This window comes from Hemitrygon akajei, chromosome 3 (genome assembly GCF_048418815.1).
Source record: "Hemitrygon akajei chromosome 3, sHemAka1.3, whole genome shotgun sequence".
In the NCBI taxonomy this organism is placed as follows: Eukaryota; Metazoa; Chordata; class Chondrichthyes; order Myliobatiformes; family Dasyatidae; genus Hemitrygon; species Hemitrygon akajei.
Window position 1 is genome coordinate 143,532,727 of NC_133126.1, and position 23,227 is coordinate 143,555,953.

The 23,227-nt window shown below is 40.8% G+C and overlaps 1 protein-coding gene across 3 annotated transcripts in view; it reads left to right on the top strand.

Moving 5' to 3' along the window:
- Nucleotides 1-23,227, top strand: part of mfsd1 (major facilitator superfamily domain containing 1) — a 68,235-nt gene that overhangs the window by 33,313 nt on the left and 11,695 nt on the right. For 2 of the 3 annotated variants that reach the window (XM_073040980.1, XM_073040981.1), the window contains exons 9-15: nucleotides 3,958-4,069; nucleotides 8,568-8,624; nucleotides 10,688-10,844; nucleotides 12,159-12,256; nucleotides 20,177-20,289; nucleotides 21,134-21,181; nucleotides 21,278-21,338. In XM_073040980.1, the coding sequence (XP_072897081.1) occupies nucleotides 3,958-4,069; nucleotides 8,568-8,624; nucleotides 10,688-10,844; nucleotides 12,159-12,256; nucleotides 20,177-20,289; nucleotides 21,134-21,181; nucleotides 21,278-21,338 (646 nt within the window). Of the gene's footprint in view, nucleotides 1-3,957; nucleotides 4,070-8,567; nucleotides 8,625-10,687; nucleotides 10,845-12,158; nucleotides 12,257-14,358; nucleotides 14,513-20,176; nucleotides 20,290-21,133; nucleotides 21,182-21,277; nucleotides 21,345-23,227 lie in introns of those variants that run through there. The other variant, XR_012098353.1, reaches the window with a different exon arrangement.

Here is a 23,227-nt window from a genome sequence, read left to right on the forward strand (position 1 = left end):
AAGTCCACGTTTTCGGCAATAGTCCATCACCTGCCGTGGCCATCTATGGGCTGCGAAGAGCCATCAGAGAGGGCACACAGGAGCACGGCGATGATACCGTTCAGTTTGTAGAAAGGCACTTCTATGTCAATGATGGCTTGATATCGCTACAGAAAGAAGACGAAGCAATCGATCTGCTCCGATGTACACAAACCTCACTCGCTGAGTCAAACCTCCATTTGCATAAGTTCGCATCAAACTGTCAGGCAGTAATGGAGGCCTTTCCACACGATGACTGTGCTCCGGCAATCAAAGACCTAGATTTAGATGGAGAAACCATACCCACACAAAGGAGCTTGGGTCTCCTCTGCGAGATTACGACTGACTCATTCACATTCTCCATGCCGACCGTGATCAAGCCATTTACCCGCCATGGGGTTCTCTCCACTGTCAACAGTGTTTTCGATCCCTTGGGTCTACTGGCACCAGTTACGATCCAAGGAAGAGTCCTTCTCAGAGAACTTGCCTCTGAGCTCTCTGACTGGGATACTCCCCTACCAGAAGACAAGCTAAACAAGTGGGAGGCTTGGAGAGATTCACTTCAAGATCTAAAACAGCTTCATATCCGACGTAGGTACACTGCGACCTCAGCCACCGAGGCAGCGCACACAGAATTGTGTGTTTTTTCAGATGCGTCTACCAAGGCCATTGGTCCTGTGGCTTACTTGAAAGTGGTCAGGAAGGATGGTCAAGTCGAAGTAGGATTTGTAACTGGTAAGGCGAAGCTCACTCCCCAGTCCGAGCCAACAATTCCAAGGCTTGAACTGCGCAGCTGTCCTGGCTGTGGAAATAGCAGAGCTTATCCAGGACGAGCTAGACCTAGAGTTCGATGATGTCAAGTTCTACACAGATAGCAAAGTAGTGCTTGGTTATATTTATAACGAATCAAAACGCTTCTACGTGTACGTTCATAATAGAGTTCAACGTATCCACCTGTCTTCAAAGCCCGAACAATGGCATTATGTACGTACCGAGGATAACCCTGCAGACCATGCATCGAGATCCTTACCTGCATCCCGCCTGGCTCAGACATCCTGGTTCACCGGACCCCCCTTTCTGTATCAGCCACCAACGGAAAAGACTCAAATGAGCGAGACATTTGAGCTGATCGAACCCGAAAGAGACTTGGAAATTCGCCCGCAAATACAAACAGGAGCCACCTACCTCGAAGAATCGATACGTACTAACGAACACTTTCAACGGTTCTCCACTTTGCATTCTTTAGTGAGAGGACTTGCGTTCCTCATTCACTTGGCCAGATCACACAAACGTTCATCCCAAAACAGTAAATGTAGGGGATGGCACAAATGTAACTTACCTCGCACTGCGGACGAATTGGCCCAGGCAAAGGACGTCATCTTTAAAGCAACTCAGAGCAGCTTTCGCAGGGGAGTTTTCAGCTCTCCAAGTTAATAAAGCAATACCAAAGGACAGCCCCTTGAGGAAATTCAGCCCAATCCTGAAGAACGATATCATCTGCATTGGAGGCTGGTTAATCCACTCCCAACTTCCAGTTGCAGAAAAGAGTCCAGTAATCCTGCCCAAAGACAGCCATGTGTCCTTACTGCTCACTCGCTATCACCATGAACAGGTAAAGCATCAGGGCCGTCACCTGACGGAAGGAGCAATAAGGGCAGCGGGACTGTGGATCTTGGGAGGTAAAACACTGATCAATTCAGTACTTCATAAATGTGTAACCTGCAGGAAACTGCGAGGCAAGTTGGAAGTTCAACGTATGGCGGACCTCCCACCAGAATGCCTCGAAGCCTGTCCTCCTTTTACATATGTGGGGCTCGATGTATTTGGTCCTTGGACTATCACTACTAGACACACCAGAGGAGGACGAGCAGAGAGCAAGCGGTGGACCATTATGTTTAGCTGCATGAGTTTAAGAGCGGTACACATTGAGGTCATCGAATCTTTGGATACATCCAGCTGCATTAACGCTCTCAGGCGCTTCTTTGCGCTAAGAGGCCCTGCAAAACAGTTAAGGTCTGATTGCGGCACGAACTTTGTTGGAGCATCAAAGGAGCTGGGGATGGACAAAACAGTGCAAAAATACCTCAGTCAGCAGGGATACAACTGGGAGTTCAACACACCACACGCCTCTCACGTGGGAGGCGCATGGGAGCGGATGATTGGTATCGCCAGAAGAATTCTTGATTCAATGTTTCTGCAGCAATGCACCCGATTGACCCACGAGGTACTGTGCACACTAATGGCAGAGGTCACAGCCATTATAAATGCACGACCACTCCTACCTGTGTCTTCTGACCCGGAAAACCCGTTCATACTCTCGCCATCAATGCTCCTTACGCAGAAGGCAGGAGCTCCCCCTGCATCAGGGAACTTCTCTGATAAGGATTTGTACACAAAGCAATGGAGACAGGTCCAGGCTCTGGCAAATCGGTTCTGATCTCGTTGGAGACAGGAATATGTACCTTTGTTGCAACACAGACAAAAGTGGACAGAACCCTGCAGGAATCTTCAAGTTGGAGATTTAGTCCTGCTCAGGGACAAGCAAATCGCCCGCAACAGCTGGCCAATGGCCAGAATCACTGCTACATTCCCTAGTAGGGATGGACATGTCAGGAAGGTTGAGTTGAAAACTACTGACCAAGGTGATGTGAAAATTTACCAAAGGCCAGCTACAGAAGTCATTCTACTTCTACCTAGTGACTGATTTAGAGACTGAATTTTTGTATTATGTTCATTGTGACCTTACGAAGGTCAAGCGGGGAGTGTGTTGCCTTTATGGCATTCGTTTAGTTTATAATATTTTCGCTTAGTAATTCGTTTGTTAACATTTTCTAGTTAAAGTTAGGATTGTTTAAAGTAAATTCGTTGTCTGTGATATATCGCGGCATGCGATGACATCACATCCGGTTTCGCCACGTCTTGTGGGAAAATACTGGTTTGGAGAAACGGGAAGGAGGGGGCACACATGTGCGAGATCAGCGCAAGAAAAGTTGTCTTCTACGCATTAGTAACATAGTGAAGCAACGCCGTAAGTTCATGAGATAATCGATATGTTGAATTAAAATGTTAACGCTGATTCTGTTAAAAGTAACGACGGTCGATAAGGTTTATGTTTTCGTTAGTTAAAGAGTTGCGGATAGTTGTGTTGAAGTGTATTTAAAGCAGTCAATGGCGTAAGTAGATTCTGACTGTATGCTGCACTTTAATGTAATGTAGTTGTTGTAGTTTTACTTTTGCAAGTATTTACGATGTAAATGTGATATCAAGAAGGAAACAAATACTGTACAAATCTTGTATTGTTTTATCAACAGTTTTCACCATACGTTAATGTGGAGGAGTGAACAGTAAACGGTTAATCTTACTGCGGTTCTGTTTTCATTGACAACGGTTTATCTCGGTGTTTAGTTCAGCGTTCCCTTACACCTGAGCGAGAACACTACATAAGGCATTTTTAACATTGTGCCTTGTATACTTTAAATGCTTAAATGTTCAAAAGTTTAAGTATGAAATTTGAGTCTTAAGCATGTCGTTGGTAAGCTTCTTTACTCAGCAAAGTTTGTGCTCCATTCACAGCCATCAGAGTTTGATGAAGGCAAATTGTATATCAGGTTTCTGTTGTATTGTTATATTGCAGCATGAGCAAAAGAAAGTGACTGGTCCATGATATGTAGGAAATCTGTTCTTCCTTCTCATTTTCGAGATTGGGAATACTCTTTATTAACATTTTTGATCATGTTCCTTCCTGCAGTGGAAATTTAGAGTGGAATTGTACTGGGATAGTTGTTACTGGATTGAGGGGCAGCAGTAGCAAGTAATGAGTTGGGTTACAAACTAAGTTCTGAAAAACAGGAATTTTGATAGTCTGTGTGCATTCCTGTTAATTGTGAATCTATTAAAATAATTGACACACCAAATGCTTTACAATTTTTCTCTTTCCAGGTGAAGTCATTAAACTGACGGATGTAAAAGATTTTCCACGAGCCCTCTGGCTTATATTTGTCATCTGTGTATGTTATTATGTGGCTGTATTTCCATTTATTGGACTTGGAAAGTAAGTGCATTTACTGTAATTGCTTAATGTCAAATGTTTTTTAATTTTAGGGGCATTGATGTTTATTTTGAGAGGCAGGCATTGGAAAAGCATTTCAATATATGGTACTTAATGTATTTATGTGATGTAGACATGTTAAATCTTCAGATGTCTGAGAGTAGGAATTTGGAAGATGCCATTTTGTGATAATTGCCATTTCTTGAGTTCGAAAAACATTTCACCATGTTTTAAATCATGGAGGAAGAGCTCTGAAAGGAAAATAAATTCAAAGGCATGGACCTTTGACAGTTGTAAGTGCTTTTCCAGATATCTCAAAATTTCAGTGTACTGTAGCCCAAGAGAAAGAAATGACTGGACAAAAGAATGCCAATAGTGGGATGATGCCAACTAATCATTGACAAAGCAATGGAGGACTGTTGTACAGTTGCAAGAAGTTGTTTATGAATCCTTTCCAGTTACCTGGTTTTCTGCATTAATTACTCATAAAATGTGGTCCCATTTTCATCGAAGTCACAATAATAGATAAACACAATCTGTGGAAATTAATAACACAAACAATTGTACGTCAATACAGAGTACACCATTTAAACAATCACTGTCTAGGTTCAAACAAGTTTGTGAACTTCTGGGGTAAAGCCTTCTACAAAAGGTATTTGGAATCGGGTGTTCCAGTGAAAGAGGTGAGAGTGGAGGTGTGGTTGTAGAGGTGCCCTGCCCTATAAAAAAGACACGCAGTCTGGTTACTGATGAAACCTGCCCTTTTCAAGAAAGATCTGCTTATGTGCACCATGCCTTGATCAAACCAGTTAGAGAACCTTTGAAGAAGAATTGTAGAGATGCATGAAGCTGGAAAAGGCTACAAAGACCTGAGTAAGTCCACAGTAAGAGAAATTCCCTACAAATGGAGGGAATATAGTACTGTTGCTACTCTCCTTAGATAACACCAAGAGCACAACGTGCAATGCTGAAGGAGGCGAAAAAGAACCCAAATGTAACAGCAGAACACTTGCAGAAATCTCTAGAACTTGTTAAAGTCTCTATTCATGTATCCACAATAAGAAAAACACTAAGAATGGTGTTAATGGAAGGACACTACAGAGCAAACTACTGCTCTCCAAAAAAAAAAATTGCTGCATGTCTCAAGTTTGCAAATATCACCCACATGTTCCACAACACCTTTGAGACAACGTTCTGTGGACAGATGAGACAAAAGGTGAACTTTTTAGCAGAAATGCACACTACTATGTTTGGAGGGAAAAGGGCAAAACACACAAACAATAGTACTTGTCCCAACTGTGAAGAATGGTGAAAGGAGCATCATGGTTTGGGGCTGCTTTGCTACCCCAGGGCCTGGACAGCTTGCAGTTGTTGAGAGAACAATGGATTCAAAACTGTAAAAAGACATTTTTTACAAGTAAATGTCAGGGTAGCAGTCCATCTCCTGAAGCTGAATGGAAGTTGGATGATGCAACAAGACAATGATCCAAAACACAAGAGTAAATCAACAGCAGAATGATTTAAAAAGGAGAAAATTTTTGTTTTGGAATGGCCAAGTCAGAGTCCAGACATAAACCCAATTGAGATGCTGTGGCATGACGTGAAAAGGGTTGTTCATGTAAGTATCCCTGAGATATTGATGAACTGAAGCAGTTTTGATGGGGAAATGGTTTAAAATTCTGCCTTGCTGTTGTGCAAGTCTGACCAGCAGCAACACAAAACATTTGGTGGAGGTTACTGCTGCTAAAAGAGGTTCTGGACTGTGAATGATTAAACATTGTGTTCAATAAAGACATGAAAAGTACTATTGTTTGTGTGTTATTAGTTTAGGCAGATTGTGTTCCTCTGTTACTGTGACTTAGAGAAAGATCAGCTCTCACATTTTATGAGTAATTAATGCAGAAAACCAGATAATTGCAAAGGGTTCTCAAATTTTTTCTTCTATGTAATAGTCATTTTGCAAGTTGGGTAGTAGAAAAATTATGTTGTTCTTATACAGGTATGCATACACAGATAGAAGAGAACTCAATTTTAGTCTCAAAAGGGAAATCATGAGCTGAGGTGGTTCTTGATTGGAAAGAGGAAAGATAACATAATATGCTGTGCTTTGCTGGGGAAGGTGTGCAGTGTTTAATTATTTTCTGAATTATTCATCTTTTTAAAAAAAATTCCCATATGACATGCTTGAATTACAAAAATGAATGAGATGAATTAGTCAAATGAGCTATGGAAGATTGTCATGAGAAAGAAACAAATGATTTTCAAATAAAGTTGTTGGCACTTAATGAAAATGGCAGACATCCCATGCATGCTTTTCAAGCAATGATATCAATGAAGTTATTTGTAGTTCAAAGAGGAAGAGCCAATGAATTTAACGTAATAGATGACATATAAGGTTATATTTGGAGATGGAAGTACTGTAAATGTGTGCTCAGAGAAGTGGATCTAATATTGATAATTTGCTAAAGCTATTTTCCTAAATTCTTGTACAACCTAAGTTGAGCAGCATTCGATGGAGTCCAGCAAAACTCTGATAATCGTGACAAATTTAAGACTTAGATAGATAGATAGATAGATACTTTATTCATCCCCATGGGGAAATTCAACTTTTTTTTCCAATGTCCCATACACTTGTTGTAGCAAAACTAATTACATACAATACTTAACTCAGTAAAAAATATGATATGCATCTAAATCACTATCTCAAAAAGCATTAATAATAGCTTTTAAAAAGTTCTTAAGTCCTGGTGGTAGAATTGTAAAGCCTAATGGCATTGGGGAGTATTGACCTCTTCATCCTGTCTGAGGAGCATTGCATCGATAGTAACCTGTCGCTGAAACTGCTTCTCTGTCTCTGGATGGTGCTATGTAGAGGATGTTCAGAGTTATCCATAATTGACCGTAGCCTACTCAGCGCCCTTCGCTCAGCTACCGATGTTAAACTCTCCAGTACTTTGCCCATGACAGAGCCCGCCTTCCTTACCAGCTTATTAAGACGTGAGGCGTCCCTCTTCTTAATGCTTCCTCCCCAACACGCCACCACAAAGAAGAGGGCGCTCTCCACAACTGACCTATAGAACATCTTCAGCATCTCACTACAGACATTGAATGACGCCAACCTTCTAAGGAAGTACAGTCGACTCTGTGCCTTCCTGCACAAGGCATCTGTGTTGGCAGTCCAGTCTAGCTTCTCGTCTAACTGTACTCCCAGATACTTGTAGGTCTTAACCTGCTCCACACATTCTCCATTAATGATCACTGGCTCCATATGAGGCCTACTTCTGTATCAGTGTAGTAAATTTTCCAGACCACAGACATTTTTTTCTGGTTTTAGATTTTAATTGTTTCTATCAACCTTCTATCAGGACAATCGAGGAAAAAAAAAACAGGCACTTGTGATTTGAAAACTTGGAAAGCATTTATTTGAATTTAAATAATATCCAGCCATTATCAAAGGCAAAAATGATTTTATCAGATGCACAAGTGCATGTAGTGTATACACAGGTACAGCAGCAGCATATAGGCAATATAAAACAAACATAAATTATACAGTTTTTAAATGGAATAACAATTTAAATAAAGTCCATTTTAGTGCAAAGTTATCAAATTGTTAATAGTGTTGCTAAACTGTAGTGATTAGCATTTAATATTTGGTTCAAGAACAGATTAATTGAGGGAAGTAGCTGTTCTTGAACCTGGTGGTGTGGGCTTCAGGATTCTGTATCTCTTGCCAAATGGTAGCTGCGAAAAGATGGCATAGACTGGATGATAGGGATATTAGATGCCTTCTTGAGGGCAGCACCTCCTGTAGCTAGGACTGGCGGGTGTAAGGATTTGCCTGTGATATATTGGGCTGAGTCCACTACTCTCTGCAGCCTCTTAAATTCCTGCACATTCAAATTGCCATACGAGATTATGATGCAACCTGTCAGAGTACTTTCAACAGTTGTTCCTTTTAGCGCCTTATGGCACATTGGGTGGCACTTTTGTCTTTTCCGTAGCATTTCACTTTTTTTTTACAAGGCAGAGTTGCTAGCATGACTCTCAACCCAACATGGTGTAGTGCTGATATCACAACACCACTGGCCGGCTGCTTAAACAACATGCCTGTAGAAGTTAGTTTGAATGTTCCATGAGAAGCCAATAATATTTTTAACCTCCTAAGAAAGTGAAAATGCTGGTCCGTTTTCCTTTGGTTTTATCTGTGTGCTGGGCCCAAGACAGCTTCTGACTTTCTCCACCACCGATTCCCCAAGGTAGACTGGCACATGTTTATTTCTTCAATAAATGTGTATGATTAACATGTTACACACACAAAATGCTGGTGGAACGCAGCAGGCCAGGCAGCATCTATAGGGAGAAGTGCTGTCGACGTTTCTCCCTATAGATGCTGCCTGGCCTGCTGCGTTCCACCAGCATTTTGTGTGTGTTGCTTGAATTTCCAGCATCTGCAGATTTCCTCGTGTTTGACGATTAACATGTGTTTATTTATACTTTGTAGAGTGTTCTTCATTGAAAAATACAACTTTTCTCTGAAAGAAGCCAGTTTAATTAACAGGTATTTTAGCTTTGATCAATTCTGGATTTGCTTTTCAAGAAAATTGTTGGGATTAACAATGAAGGATTAGTGAGACAATTTACAGTATCTGTTTACATCACTTCAATTTAATACCTTTAAATTCTCTGTATTTGGTCATTTTTAGATATGAATTTATTTGTGTACTTAAGCAATTTGTGAGTGCTTCAGTTCTTTAAACATTTTGCAGTAGTATTGTCAGATCAGATATTTTGAATAACTTTAAAAGTATGTTACTGCATTGCAGTTAATTCAATAACAATATGCTGGTAAATTGCACCTTGATTTATTGAGAAAAATCCTATTGGAGCAGAGGATTGGAAAGCAAATTCTAAGAAATAATTTAAGAAACATTAAGCTACATTCTAATATGTCAGTTTTGTTCATTGCAGATATGTTAGATTTTGTCCATTTTAGATGTTAGTTTAAAATGGCATGCGGGACATGGCATTTACCAGCCGAGACACACATTGTAGCTAGGCTGTTCACAATTGAAGTCAGGGAAAAGCATTGGGCAGCCATTGGCACAATGTAGAATGCTTTGAGGAAAGATGTGATAATACTTGGGGTGGTGCAGTAGATACAGATAAGTAAGCTGGAGAACTTTAAATTATGAACAGAGCTCAGCTGTGGTGGAATTCCCTACTTTTGTATAGTAGGTTGATTTAATTGAGACGTGTAAAACTCAGAAAAATATAACTGAAATAGGAATTATCTATTTCTTTTAGAAAAGAAATCAGTAATTAGAGTGAGCTGACAGTAGGGTTATGGAATGTTGGAAACATAATTGGGGAAGAAAATGTAATTGGAGTCTATTAATGCCTAAATGTGGTGGGGACAGATCTTCCCATTCAAAAAGTATTGGATATACTATGACCCACTATGCTGAAGTTCAGCAGAAGAGGAATTAACCCAGATATGTCCCTTTTTAGCTGGTATGGACAGTATAGGCCAGGTGGCTTCTGTACTGTAAAGGTGTCTGATTTCATGATATTAATCAAAACGGAAAGTTGACTATATGTCCTCATTATCTGGTGGTGATGTATTGATTTAGATCACTGGTATTTTAAAATCTTGTTTTCTCAACATGAAGGTACAGTTGGCCCTCCTTATCCGCGGGGGAATGGTTCCAGAACCCCCCCCCCCCCCCCCACCCCCGCGGATACCAAAATTCACGGATTCTCAAGTCCCTTTTTTAACCTGTCTCAGTGCAGTGGTCTTTAGGATGCAGCGGAATCCCAGACTTCGTTTAACATGTCACCGTGCGGTGGACATTAGTACCTGGCGGCGCAGCTCTGAATCCGCAGTGTTTCTGTTCACGAAAATAATCATGATCGCGATTGAAAATAAGGTGGAAGTAATAAAGCGATCGGAAAGAAGTGAAATGCCATCGGTCATTGGAAAAGCGTTAGGCTACAGTTGGTCAACGATCGGAAAAATTTTAATGGAGAATGTGAAAGGCCCTGCCCTGATGAAAGCTACAATTATTACTAAGCAACACAGTGGTTAAATTATTGAAATACGTATGTTTCTTAAGTGTTTTATATGCATAGAAAGGTAAAATATGTACTATATACTAAGAAAAACGTTTGACTAACTGACGCTAAATAATGCAGGATGTACCTGTTCCAACTTCAAATCTGACTTAAAGAAGGACTCGGGAACGGAACTCATTCATAACCCGGGGACTGCCTGTACTTTTAAGTCATTTCTAGATTACTTATAATACCCAATACAATGTAAATGCTATGTAAATAGTTGTTTTACTGTATTGTTTTGGGAATAATGACAAGAAAAAATAGTCTGTGCATGCTCAAACAACGAGTGCTGGAGAGAGAACTTCCGGGTTTTCCCGATGCACGGTTTGTTCAATCCGCGCATACGGAATCCGTGGATAAGGAGGGCCGACTGTATAATTGTATTTGTTAATTTGGATTAACAGATTCCCCTGATGTGATTGTAGTGTTCATAAAGAGTAATGATTACAGGAAATGTTTGACCACCAGTATTCTATGGGATATTCATCTCTTCGTTTTCTTTTCTAGTATTGTATACATTATCTCTGCTCCAGCTTCGCCTATCCTGGGAATAATGGTAGATAAAGTAGGGAAGAATATATTTTGGGTGATGTCCGCTGTTCTGATGACACTGGCTGCTCATATGATGTTAGCATTCACCTTCTGGAACCCTTGGATTGCCATGGTAAACATATTTTCAGTTAATACTTTAAGGAAACTCATTGAAAAGTAATGTAAATCTCATTCATTTTTTAAATCTGAATATCTTAAATTAATCTGCAACCGTGTTTTAAGCAAAGTTCTGTCTAGCAAGTGTATTGGTAAAACCTAATCGTGTACTTAAACACAAATCCTCCATAACGAATAGTTAACTTCATTCATAATGTCATTTAAGTACAGGTAAATGTGGACTTGTAAACTAAACTTTCCATCTGAACCTACCTGTTTTAAAAAAAGTTTAAATGGTGTTGAAGACAGAGTTCTTGTGCCTGTTATTCTACTGTGGATGAGTTGTTTGTTACCATTAAATGTTAATGGGTTTGGGGAAGTACTGGCCACTGGAAAGCAGAGACCTGAACAAATAATTGAGGGATGCATGTTCCTTGTCCCATCACGCCAGCTGTGCAATCTCAATTGTTCTGTATAATGGAAATTTTTTAAAGATTTTAAATTAGTTCACTCATGTCCTTCACTGCAAGAAATTTGGTGTTCTTGTCTGGTCTGTTACTGTGAAATTGGCTCTTAATTGATTTCTGAAATGAAATCACAGCTATATCCTCTCCTCTGTATTAAAATAAACTAGGTGAAACTGGCTACAGCATCTGGCATTGATTTAGACAGCAGATTTGACCATTTTGGTCAAGCTGATTTCAAATTAAACTTTGGTATTGATAGGGAACAGAAAATTGCATCACAGTGTATTCTAATTTAATTTCTGAAAATGTGTTCATTAAGTTTTGTATTAGGGCAGCACAGTAGCTTAGCGGTTAGCACAATGCTTTACTGCACAGTTGATCTGGGTTCACTTCCTGCCGCTGCCTGTAAGGAGTTTATATGTTCTCACCATTACCGTGTGGGTCTCTTCCGTGTGTCTGGTTTTCTCCCACAGTCCAAAGATGTACCAGTTGGTAGGTTAATTAGTATTTGTATATTATCCATGATTAGGCGCAGATTGAATCGGGGGATTGCAGTGCAGCATGGCTCATAGTACTGGAAAGGCCTATTCTGCGCTGCATCTCAGTAATTTTTTTAAAAAATAGATGTTTTACAGGAGTTGGCCCTGTTTCTACCCATCCACCACGTTCCTCAGGTTGGTAGATTTGATGCCTACCTAATATATTTAAAACATCTGGATGACTTGTTCCTACGACCATCTCATTGTGTCAAAAATATTTTGACATATCTCACATTTGAACAGAAGTTATTTTTTGATGCCAAATTTGGTTTTGAAGTTCTATATTCAAGTACAGATTAAAAGAAAACATTCTTTTAATTTCAGTGCCTACTGGGTATATCATATTCTTTGCTTGCCTGTGCACTCTGGCCTATGGTGGCATTCGTTGTTCCTGAACACCAACTGGGAACAGCTTATGGCTTGTAAGTAATAATACTTCAAAATTATTTCAATATGGCTGCAAATATTTACAAGTTCAAGGCAGATAGCATTGAGGGAAGAGACTTAAATATTTGTAAATTAAAATTTAGAAAATGTGGTCCTCTGCATTCTAACAAAAGGAAGAAAAGAAATAGGTCTTGCAAAAGGGAATTTGGGAAGATGGTTCAAATGTTGAAAGCAAGGCCTCTTGAGTCAGAATCACAGAATTATTTCTCCATGCCGCATTCTAATGAGTGTCAAAATAGGAAGATAGAACAGGTGAGTGTGTGGTTCAGAAAGAACTTCATGTGTTTGATTAATTGGGATCCCTCCTAGGGTAGGGTTGACCTACACAAGAAAGAATGGTTGCATCTGAACTGAAGGGGGACCAATATCCTTGTAGATTGGATTTAAACCTGTAAGGCAGGGGTTGGGACACAGTGACAGTGCAGCAGATGGAGTGTATTTGTATCAGTTTGTAGTAGGAAGGGAAACAAAAGGACTTGTAGGTTTCACTGCACTTAATGTAATGCAAGCAGTTTCACAAGGTGAATGAACTGAGCGCATGTATCAGTGCAGGGATTTGATATTGTTACAGTCATAGAAGAATGCTTAAGCGGAGGAGGGAAGGGCTGGACAAGCAGCTCAGTGTTCTGCAGTATAGACATTTCAAGCATGATAGATGTGAAAAGGAGGAAGAAGTGTTGTGCTGCTAATTAGGGCAAGTATTGTGATAGTACAGGTTATCTTTGAGGCTTCCTCTAAAGAGGTTACATAAGTGTAATAAGAAAGGGAAAGTCATTTTGGGTTTATTTGCTTATCCCAGTAGTGAACAACAATTTTAAAAAAGGTAGATAGGGTAACTTTGCCAAACTACAAGTATTGCCTTAGGAGGAATTTATAAAATGTATTTTGGGGTTTTCTGAAGTAGTATATTCTTACCTCGTTCAAGAGCTTTCCCCATTTTCTTAAGCTAGATGGATAGATAACTCCAGTCCCGGCATAGCTGTAGTTGATGGTTTCATTATTCGCCAACGTGTAATAAGGAGTTTTACACCAAGGAGCTGGTGTAAAAAGGCTACTTCTCAGCGTCCTAATGAAAGGCAGATACAAATATTGATTGAAATTCCTTCAACTTCTAGCTACTAAATGAAATGTACAAAGATATAAAGTGGCCAACCTGATGATGAAAACTAATTGTTCAACAACATGATGATGAGCAATTACAACAGCTGTGAACTCACAAGGAAGCAGTGAGATTTAGAAATTAGAAATAAAATAACAATCCAAATCAGGAATAAGAGATAACACTCCCTGCCTGGTATCTAAAAGATGCCAACTGAACATTAAACATATTGGAATCAGATTAGAATTGGAAACATATTAGAATCAATATTCAGATCAATTGAATAGCACAGTCAAATACTAAAGAATAATAGGACCATCAAATAGATTAAAAATGCAGAGTAAAATTTTTGTCTTTCAAGAGGGATCACTACCCAAACTTTGAAATGAGCCAACTGGATAGTATCAAATATACAATAGAGAATCCAACACAAATCTAAAATTTGTAGAAACTTAAAATACTGACTTCGTCTTTACAGATTTGTAACCAGTGTTCACGTTTCAATCATTTTCCAACAGACTTTTGTCCCATTTGTAGTGTTTGTTTTCTTCCTAAGTAATTTCAGAGCATTTCTTGAGTATGCATGCAAGTGAAAGAAAGTGACTGCTTGTTTGCTCACAGTTGATCAGGAGGCATTGTCAGGGGCTAAGGAAGGGGAGCAGTGTCACCCAGCTGTATGAGTTCTTGATGGATCTTGATTATCCATCACCCTCAGGAAGGTAAGGCCATCCATTAAAGAAACTGTTTTTTAGTCATCCTTTGTATGGACTAAAACATATTCACCCTTGCTTGTTGTGTTACTTGTCTAACCTCTTTGTTGCAAGGTCAAGGCAGGAGAGACAGGAGGCTGGCAGGACTGACCAAAGCTCTCCTTGAGTGGATGCTGCTAAGGCAGGGAGTCATGAGACTGGGGTGTCCATTTTCCGGAATGCTAGTTCTGAAGATATTCACAAGTGAAGATTTCTGTGCATTCCCTAGGCAGACATCTCCTACTATCACCCATCCCAGTGCTGACCTCTGTGCAAAGCGTGCATTTGGAGACCGATTACGTTGCTCGAGTACCTTGTGCTGGAAGAAGTGGCAACTTAGAGAGAAAGGGGATTCATCTCCCTCCCTGCCATGCAGTAATAAGGTACTTGTGTTATTCTTCACAGACCAAGGAGGTGGGCTAACATGAAGAGCTGCAATGTGTTTGTCGCTGTCACATTCAGAGTATTGGGTGACACCATTTAGTCCCTCGCCCAGTGGCTGGTTGAACAACAGCAGCGGAACCATATGGAGTGCTCTTTGAGGAAGCCCCTTCACTCCTAGAGGTTTCTCCCTGAATCCTTTACACTAGGGAGAGGGTGTTGTTTCCGATGTAGAGGGCACTGTTTGTTTGGATCTTATGACATTTTAGAATCATCTTTTTGGACAGCGTTGTCCACCTCAGTTTTGTGCACCATGACAGGGCCTCTAACATGTTTTTCCTGATTTAAGTGGTGCTGAGCTGGAGGTGGTCATAATGAAACTGAGGGTGTTCCTCATTTTTGCTTCAGTCTGGATGAAACTAGAAAAATAGAAGGGTGAGAAGCTGATTCCCTTTTCCAGTTTGTATCTGGTCCTCTCTGCAATCCACTTCTCCTGCAGACTAAAGGGGAATTTCTCCAAATGGGACAGATTCCTCATGCAAAGTCGAGGCAAGTCAAGCCACGTAAGTAGCCTTCGGCTTTGGCTGCCTCCAACTCCAATAGCAGGTCTCCTAGCTCTTGAAGGCATAGGGGGTCCCTGCTAGAAGTCTTGAAGAAAGACTTGAGTTTGTTGAAAACAGCAGTCTCCTTTGCCTGTGCGGATCTGTAGCACTCTGCCAATCTTTGCCAGACTGAAGTTAAAGCAGCACTGGTATGTTTGATGTGAACTGACCTCAATCTGCTTGCATACTCAGCAGACTTGGGTCCAAGCCACTTCACCAGCAGGTCGAGTTCTTCATTAGGCTTGAGCTTGAGGTCTTCAGTGGCTTTGCAGAATGTGAATTTCCAAGCCCAGTAATTTTCTGGCTGATCGTCGAATTTCGTGAATCCAGCTGTCGGTAGGTCATGATGGGCTAGGAATCTCGCAAGTCCTGACACATCATGATGAGGTTGGGGTTCGTAGGGGCTGTATGCACCTTACCAGGAGGCTAAGCAGCATCACCACCTGCATTAGTTATGCCATGGTATGTAGGAGCATTGAGCATGTGAAGGAGGCTGTCTCTGTTCTGTCCCGTTTGGGTGAAAGGTGTCAAGTTGCGGGATGTTATCCTGAGGACGGAGAGCCCACTTCCCCCCTTTCAGTCTTGATTGGCTGGCCTGATTCTTCGGTGTCTGCTAGTGAGTGGGTATAAGCTTAAGCAGAATGGTCTTTGGCTGCACCATGCCCACCTCAAAGACTTTGGCCTCAGCTGAAACCGCCTCTGCCTCCTTTTCATGCTGCAGTGCCTCTAATGTGGACTCCAGGTGGACTTCCTCTTTTTAATTCAGCCTATCTCACTTTAACAGCAATTTCTCTTTCTGCAAATGACGTCCTAGCTAGTGCTGCTTCAGCCCTGGCACAGGCTTCCAGTGCTGCCATGCTTGCCACTGATGCTTTAGACTGTCTAGCTAATCTAGATGAGCCTATTGATCGCACTGACCTGGTTTCAAGGCTTCTCTTCTCCATTGCCGACATTTTAACTTTCTGTCATGTGGGTGCTTGTAGAATCAATATCAGATCACCTTTGCGTATCCTTTCCCCATTCTGCCCTCGCTCAAGAGTTTTCCCTGACATTTTCAGCTAAACTAGATAGATGACTCCCGTCCTGGTGTAGCTGTAGTTGAAGGCGGTTTTAACATTCACCAATGTGTTGCAGTATGCAAGGAGCTTGGGTAAGAAGACAGTACTACTAAGTGTTCTAATGAAAGACAGATACAAATATTGATTGAAATTCCATCGACTTCTAACAAGTGCTTCTAGCTACTAAATGAAATGTACAAAGATATAAAGTGGCCAACCTGATGACGAAAGCTAATTGTTTAACAACATGATAGTGAGCAATTACAACAGCTGTGAACCCACAAGGAAGCAGTGAGATCCAGTAATAGGAATAAAATAACAATCCAAATCAAGAAAGACATAACACAGTCTGTATAGGACATCAAAGAGAGAGATACAAACTGATAATTAATAGATCCCAAAGGAAATAACAGTCTCACAGCAGCATTATAAGTGCACAAATATACAAGTATACAAATATTTGAAGAGAAGTTAGAATAAAAAAAAGTTGTCTCAAAGAGTCTTAACAAGAGGGTGTCATCTCTTCCCCGGCTCTTGTGTGTGTGGGCTCATAGAGCCTAGTTGCCGAGCGTAAGAATGACCTCAAATAGCACTCGTTGGAACAGCACAGTTATTTTATTACTAAAAGTGCTCCTCTGTTTAGCCAAGGCGACATGCAGACGATGAGAAATATTGTCCTGAATTGCCAGGACTTTCCACAGGGTCCTTTGTTCTATCACATCCTCCAGTGCATCTGGTTTCACTCCTATAACAGAGCCAGCCTTTCTAATCAGTTTATTGACCCTATTGGCATCACCCATGTTGATGCCATTGCCCCAGCACATCACTGCAGTGCGGGTTTAGTCTTCCTAAAGTCCATCACCATCTCCTTTGTCTTACTGATGTTGAGCTGCAGATGATTTAACTTGCACCATTTGACAAAGCCCTCCACCAGGGCCCTGTATTCTTCCTCCTGTCCTCCCTTTATACACCCAAATATTGCAGAGTCATCAGAGATTTCTGCAGATAACATGACTCTGTGTTGTGTGTAAAGTGCAAGTTATACAGGGTAAACAGGAAGGGAGCCAGTAGTGTCCCCTGTGGAGCCCCAGTGCTGCTAATAGCCATATCTGACACACTGCTCTGAAGCCGCATAAGCTGGTCTGCCGGTCAGCTAGTCCGTTATCTAGGATACAAAGGTAGTGCCAACCTGCATTGCATGGAGCTTTTCCCCTAGTAATGAGGGCGGTATGGCACTTGAGGAATCAAAAAACATGATCCTCACATTGCTGCCTGACTTATCCAAATGGGAGTAGGCTCTGTTCAGCAGGTAAATGACACCATCGTCAACTCCAATGTGCTCCTGGTAGGCAATCTGCAGGGGGTTGAGGGCTGATCTGACCAGGAGTCAGAGGTGAGCCAGGACCAACCTCTCAGCGGTTTTCATGATGTGTGAGGTCAGGGCCACTGGACTGTAGTCATTTCAGTTGGCCCTTCTTGGGCACTGGGACCACACATGATGTTTTCCACACAGTCAGGACCCTTTCCAATGCTCTGGAGATCTTCACACAACTGCTCAGCACACTGCTTGGGGTTCACACCAACAGGTTCTGATGCTTTGCTGTGTCTAAGTTTCTCCAAAGCCCTTCTCTCCTCCTCCATAGTGAAGATGAGTCCATGATGACTGGGAGTTGGTGGAAGATGATACAAATTAGAAACAAGGCCTTCAGATCACCAATATCTGCCATCATGATGAAAATTAAGCAAAACTAGCTACTAAGGAATCTAGAAGTAACAATGAGAAAACTCGGAACATTGACCATCATTCAGTAAGCTTTAAAGTAATATTTTTTAAAAAGATAAAGTTAGTCTTTCTGTTAGGGTCGCAAAATGAGAGAGGCAGATTTTGATAGAGTAAGATCGGACCTCGGAGAGCTAGATTGGAAGTAGCTGTTCTGTAGCTGAGAGAGAGCCACAGCTGATTAGTAGTTGATGTTTAAAGGCAAGATTAAAAGGGATCGGACTCAGTTTGTCCCGCAAAAGTAAAAAGCAAAGGTGATAAGTTTAGGGAATAAAAGATATTAAAGGTTTCTTTAGGTACAAGAGTGACGCTATGCCAGGTACAGGGAATTTTAATCAAATGAGTCGCTTGCAGGTTATAGGGGATAAAGGAAGAAGCTGAAGTAAATCAGGAGAGCAAAAAGGAGACATGAAGTGTGATTGGCAAGTAGGATTAAGAAAAATCTTTAAACCTTTCAAGATATATTAGAATCAAGAGATTAGCTGATGAAGGAATAAATCCCCTCAGGGACCAAGGGGTATTCTGTGTATTGAGATGGGTGTAAGCAAAATTCTAAATTACCTGTTTTCATAGGTATTGACCAGGTAAGAGGATTTGGAGGCCATGGAGTTAAAGGACTATGTCTTTATCAGAAAGGAGGAAGTACTAGAAATATTGGAGTTGATAGATCTTCAGGGTCTGACAAGATCTATCCCAGGATACTGAGGGAAGTAAGGGAGGAGATTGCTGGGTTTCTGATGGAAAGGAAGGAACTGATCAGGAGAAATTAGTTTTGTGCTGGGCGATTATGCTTTGCAAAACAGACTTTTCTGAGGAGGTACCTAAGAAAATTGATGAAGGCTATGCGGTGGTGACAGTTTATGCAAAATTTAATGAGGCTTTTGGCAAGGTCCTGCATGATAGGTTGACCCAAAAGATTAAAATCCAAAGGCTCAGAGGTGTGTTGGCAGACTGGTGATGAGAAGCAGATGGTACTGGCCAAAGAGTGTTTATCTGACTGGAAATCATTTGTTTAATTTGTTTTTCTTGTGAATGCTGCTTATATGCTATGCGCATATGGTGCTGCTTGCACGTAAGTTCTTCATTGCTCCTGTGCATACGTGTACTTGTGCATGTGCCAATTAAATGTGACTTTGGACACAGATTGGCCTGGGACCTTTGGACTATACTGTCTGTGAAATACTTGGATGGGGGTGTAAGTAGTGTCATTTGGAGTTTCCAGACAGCATGAAAATTGATAGGGTCAAAGGAAGTTGTCTCAGGAGATAGGATGTAAACCATCTGAAGTGTTTAGCAGAGCGGTGATTGATAGGATTATAATCGGGCATGTGTTAAGGTAATGGGGATTTAAATTCTGGTAGGACATAAAGGGTAAATAGAGGAGACCTTTGAAGCATCGATATCCAGAGAGGTGCTGAAGTACAACCCATAGCTTCCTGAAACTAGCAACAGGTTGGATAACAGTGAGAAAAGGCATTTGGTAAGCTTACAAATTACAAACATTACAGGTCAAGGTAATGAGCGTAAGAATCTGATGTGATGTTGCATTATACAAAACATAGTTTAGACTGCACTCAGAGTACTGTGTGCAGTTCTGGTTGCCACACAATAGGCAGAATTTGGTAGCAATAGGAATGCAGAAGAGATGGGCTCAAATGTTGTCTAGCATGGGAGCTGTCATTGTTAGAAGAGATTGGATAGGCTGGGTTCATTTTCAGTTATGAGGGGCACCAATAAGATTCTTCTCCCAGGACAGTGGGTCTAAATCAAAAGGGCACAGTTTAGCGTTTGAAAGGACATTTGAAGGGCAAATTATTTTCCGAGCATAAGATTGTGAACATCAGTAGGTTGCCAGAAGAGATTGTGGAGGCAGAGAGAACAGCGATCTTTGGACTGGTATTTGGATGGGAATGGTATGGAGGGACACAGGCCTAACATGGGGGAAAATGGAATGAGCATGGCAAGGTATCATGATCTGCATGGATGGGCAGTGTGTGTGCTGTATTATGATTCTATAAGCTATTATTCTGTGATTGATTTAGTTCTGGAGTTTTTTCATTTTTGACTTTTTTCTTTCGGAACCATTCACCTTGCATGTTTCCTGTTGAGGAAGTCAGCTGTTTTCCAAAAATTAAGTGTTTGAGTCATTCGATAACCCTAGTTTTATGTTAGTAAACTTGTACTTATTGTGGTATTGTTTTTTATAATATGAATCTCCCATTTCAGCATGCAGTCTATACAGAATCTGGGTCTTGCAGTGATTTCAATTGCTGCAGGTTTTATATTGGATTCAAAAGGGTACCTGCTACTTGAAGTATTCTTTTGTGCCTGTCTCTGTGGTAAGCATTGTATATTCTGTACTTGTCTTATTTGGTAGCCTATCAGTTGTATTGATTAGGATGTCAACTTAAGTGAATACCCAAGTATTTGCATGGACAATACACTAGAGTTTTACTTATTGATAACGTGGTGCCTGACAATCAGGAAGCTAGTGTATGGAGCACAGCACTTTTTGAAAATGATTTAAAACATGTCAGTAGAAGAATGTGAATTTTGGGCCTCAACTGATCTGTTGAAAAACATCTAAATTTCACTCTTTGTAAAGAATGCCTTGGATGTAAAAACATACTTTTTTTTAACTTGATTATTCTAAAAATAATTGGGCACTTTTAGTCTTGAAACATTTGTTGGGGAGAGAGGGGGTGTTATTGGGAAACCAGTCAATTCCTTCCTGTGTACATTGTTTGATATATTTTGGTGAATTTTGTTGTGAGATAACAATGAAACATGTATTTTATGCCCCCAGATTTAAGATTTGCTTTCCTCAATTGCTTCCCTTTTTCCTTTGTCAGTCTGGAAGAATTCCTTTCCTCAAAAGTACTTTCCCAAGGAAGTGTTTTTTTAAAAAATGGTCTAGTATATCCTCTTGCAAGTGGAGTCCTCAACTCTACATTCAAAATTTAGAGTTACATTTGAGTTTTACAGTTGTGCTTCAATCAAAACCTGAAATAAATGTTTTGAAGATTTGTAATAGATCCTTCATTTTACACTATGTTTAACGGCTGTGAAAGAGCTTAATTTTGTTAATTAAATGTGTTTATTTCGTTCATTTTAAATAGTTTTTAGATAACTGGGTTGTATTTATCAAGGTGTGATTACAGTGTTTGCCTTTTGATTTTCCAGTGGCAATAATGGCTGTTGTAGTGCTCTATTTTGTGGATTTACTGTCAGGTACGAACTTCCAATTAAAGTTTCCAAATTGTTAGATATTGTTTGCTGTAAAGAATCTTAAATTTTCATAACAATCTTTATTTTAATTTTTTTTAGAGGGTGATCTGAATGTGACTGCATGGAAGCGTTCAAAACTCCAAGCTGCCGCGGCAGCAGAGTAAGTTCTTTTGAACAAGGTGTAACATCCCAGTGTTTAAGACAGAAGAGGAAGGAGTAAGAGTAAATAAGCTTGGGTAGTTTTAGTGTTAAGATCAGTTCCTAAATAAATGCATCGTAGAGGTGTTGTGAGCCTTCAGTGGCAGCAATTGTCTGGCCTTTTCTCCCTATTGCTATAGATTTAATTAAGAAGCAATAAGAAATAAAGTGAAGTATAACAGACATAAAAGCAGGTACAACAAAAAAAGAAGCAGTAGCACATGATTGCATGCAGGAGTGGCAAGTATGCTGTTAGAAAACTGATCCTGGAGCAAATAAATGGTTTCAGAACTCCAGTCCTACTCTTATCTATTTGTGCCTGATGGTTAATGCTTGCTCATATGAAGAGATATGCGTGTAGTAGCAGTTTTGTGAACAGAAGTTTCAAATAAAATGTTGAGCTTTAACCTTTGCGACTCTTATTAGCCAGAATTGCTCTAGATGCTCTTGGAGATTACAGTAACACAGAAACTAGTCTTCAGCAAATTTAGTCAATTTTCTATGAAGAAATTACTATGCATGTAAAATAACTTGGGAAATAGGCTTAACAGTATATTGAGCATAATATGAAGTATTCCTGTTCTAAAATCAATCCATGATTCTACTCTGTCTTCTAGAGTACACAGTGCAAGATTTTTTAAACTACAAATGTCCACAGAAAGCCCAAAAATGCAATCTTACTGAGCCAACCACTTGCTCTCACCAATATGATGGAATAATCTCTAAAGATAAATTAACCAGTATTTAGTTATCAATAACTTGTACAGGTTCTCACAGGACCAGTGGGTTCTTGACCTTGATTCAAACAAAAACGAAGGGCTGCATTCTAGGAGTAAGTTGAGAGCAACTGCTATGACAGCAAGGCAGCAATTGTCAACAAAAGGTGTAGCCGTGGGCATTCGTCTGGGTCCCAGGTATTTTTGGCAGCTACGTGAAGCAGTCTATGTTCCAAGCCTACAATGGTAACACTCCTCAACTTTCCCTTCAGTACATCGATGACTACATTGGTGCTGCTTCCTGCACTCACGCGTGATTTTATCAACTTGGCCTCCAGCTCCCACCCTGCCGTCAAATTTACCTGGTCCATTTCCAATACTTCCCTCACCTTTCTTGATCTCTCTGTCTCTATCTGTGGCGACAGCTTATCTACTGGTGTCTATTATAGATCCACAGACTCTCACAGTTACACGACTAGACCTCTTCCCACCCTGTTACATGTTAAAATGACATCCCCTTCTCTCAGTTCATCTGTCTCCACCGTATCTGCTTTCAGGATGAGGCTTTTCATTCCAGAAGAAAGGAGAGGTCCTCCTCCTCCCAAGAAAGGGCCTTCCTTACTCCACCATCAACGCTGACCTCAACCGCATCTGTTTCAATTCGTGCACGTCTGCTCTCATCCCATCATCCCACCACCCCATCAGCAATATTCCTCCTGTTTTCACTTACACCTCACCAGCCTCTGCATCCAGCATGTAATTCTCCTTAACTTCTGCCATCTCCAGTGGGATCCCACCAGCAAGCACATTATTTGTGTGCCCCCCCCCCCCACTTTCTGCTTTCTGCAGGGACCAATCCTTATGCAATTCCCTTATCCATTCATTTCTCCCCACTGATCTTCTTCCTGGCACTTACCCTTGCTTGCAGAGCAAGTGTTACACTTGCCCCTACACTTCCTCCCTCACAGGAAGAAGTGAGGTGACACTTCACCTGAGAGTCTGTTGGGATCATCTACTGTTTGCAGTGCTCCCATTGTTGCCTCCTGTATATCAGTGAGACCCGACGCAGATTGGGAGACTGCTTCGTCAAACACCTACGCTCCATCCACCAGTACAAGCAGGATCTCCCAGTGGT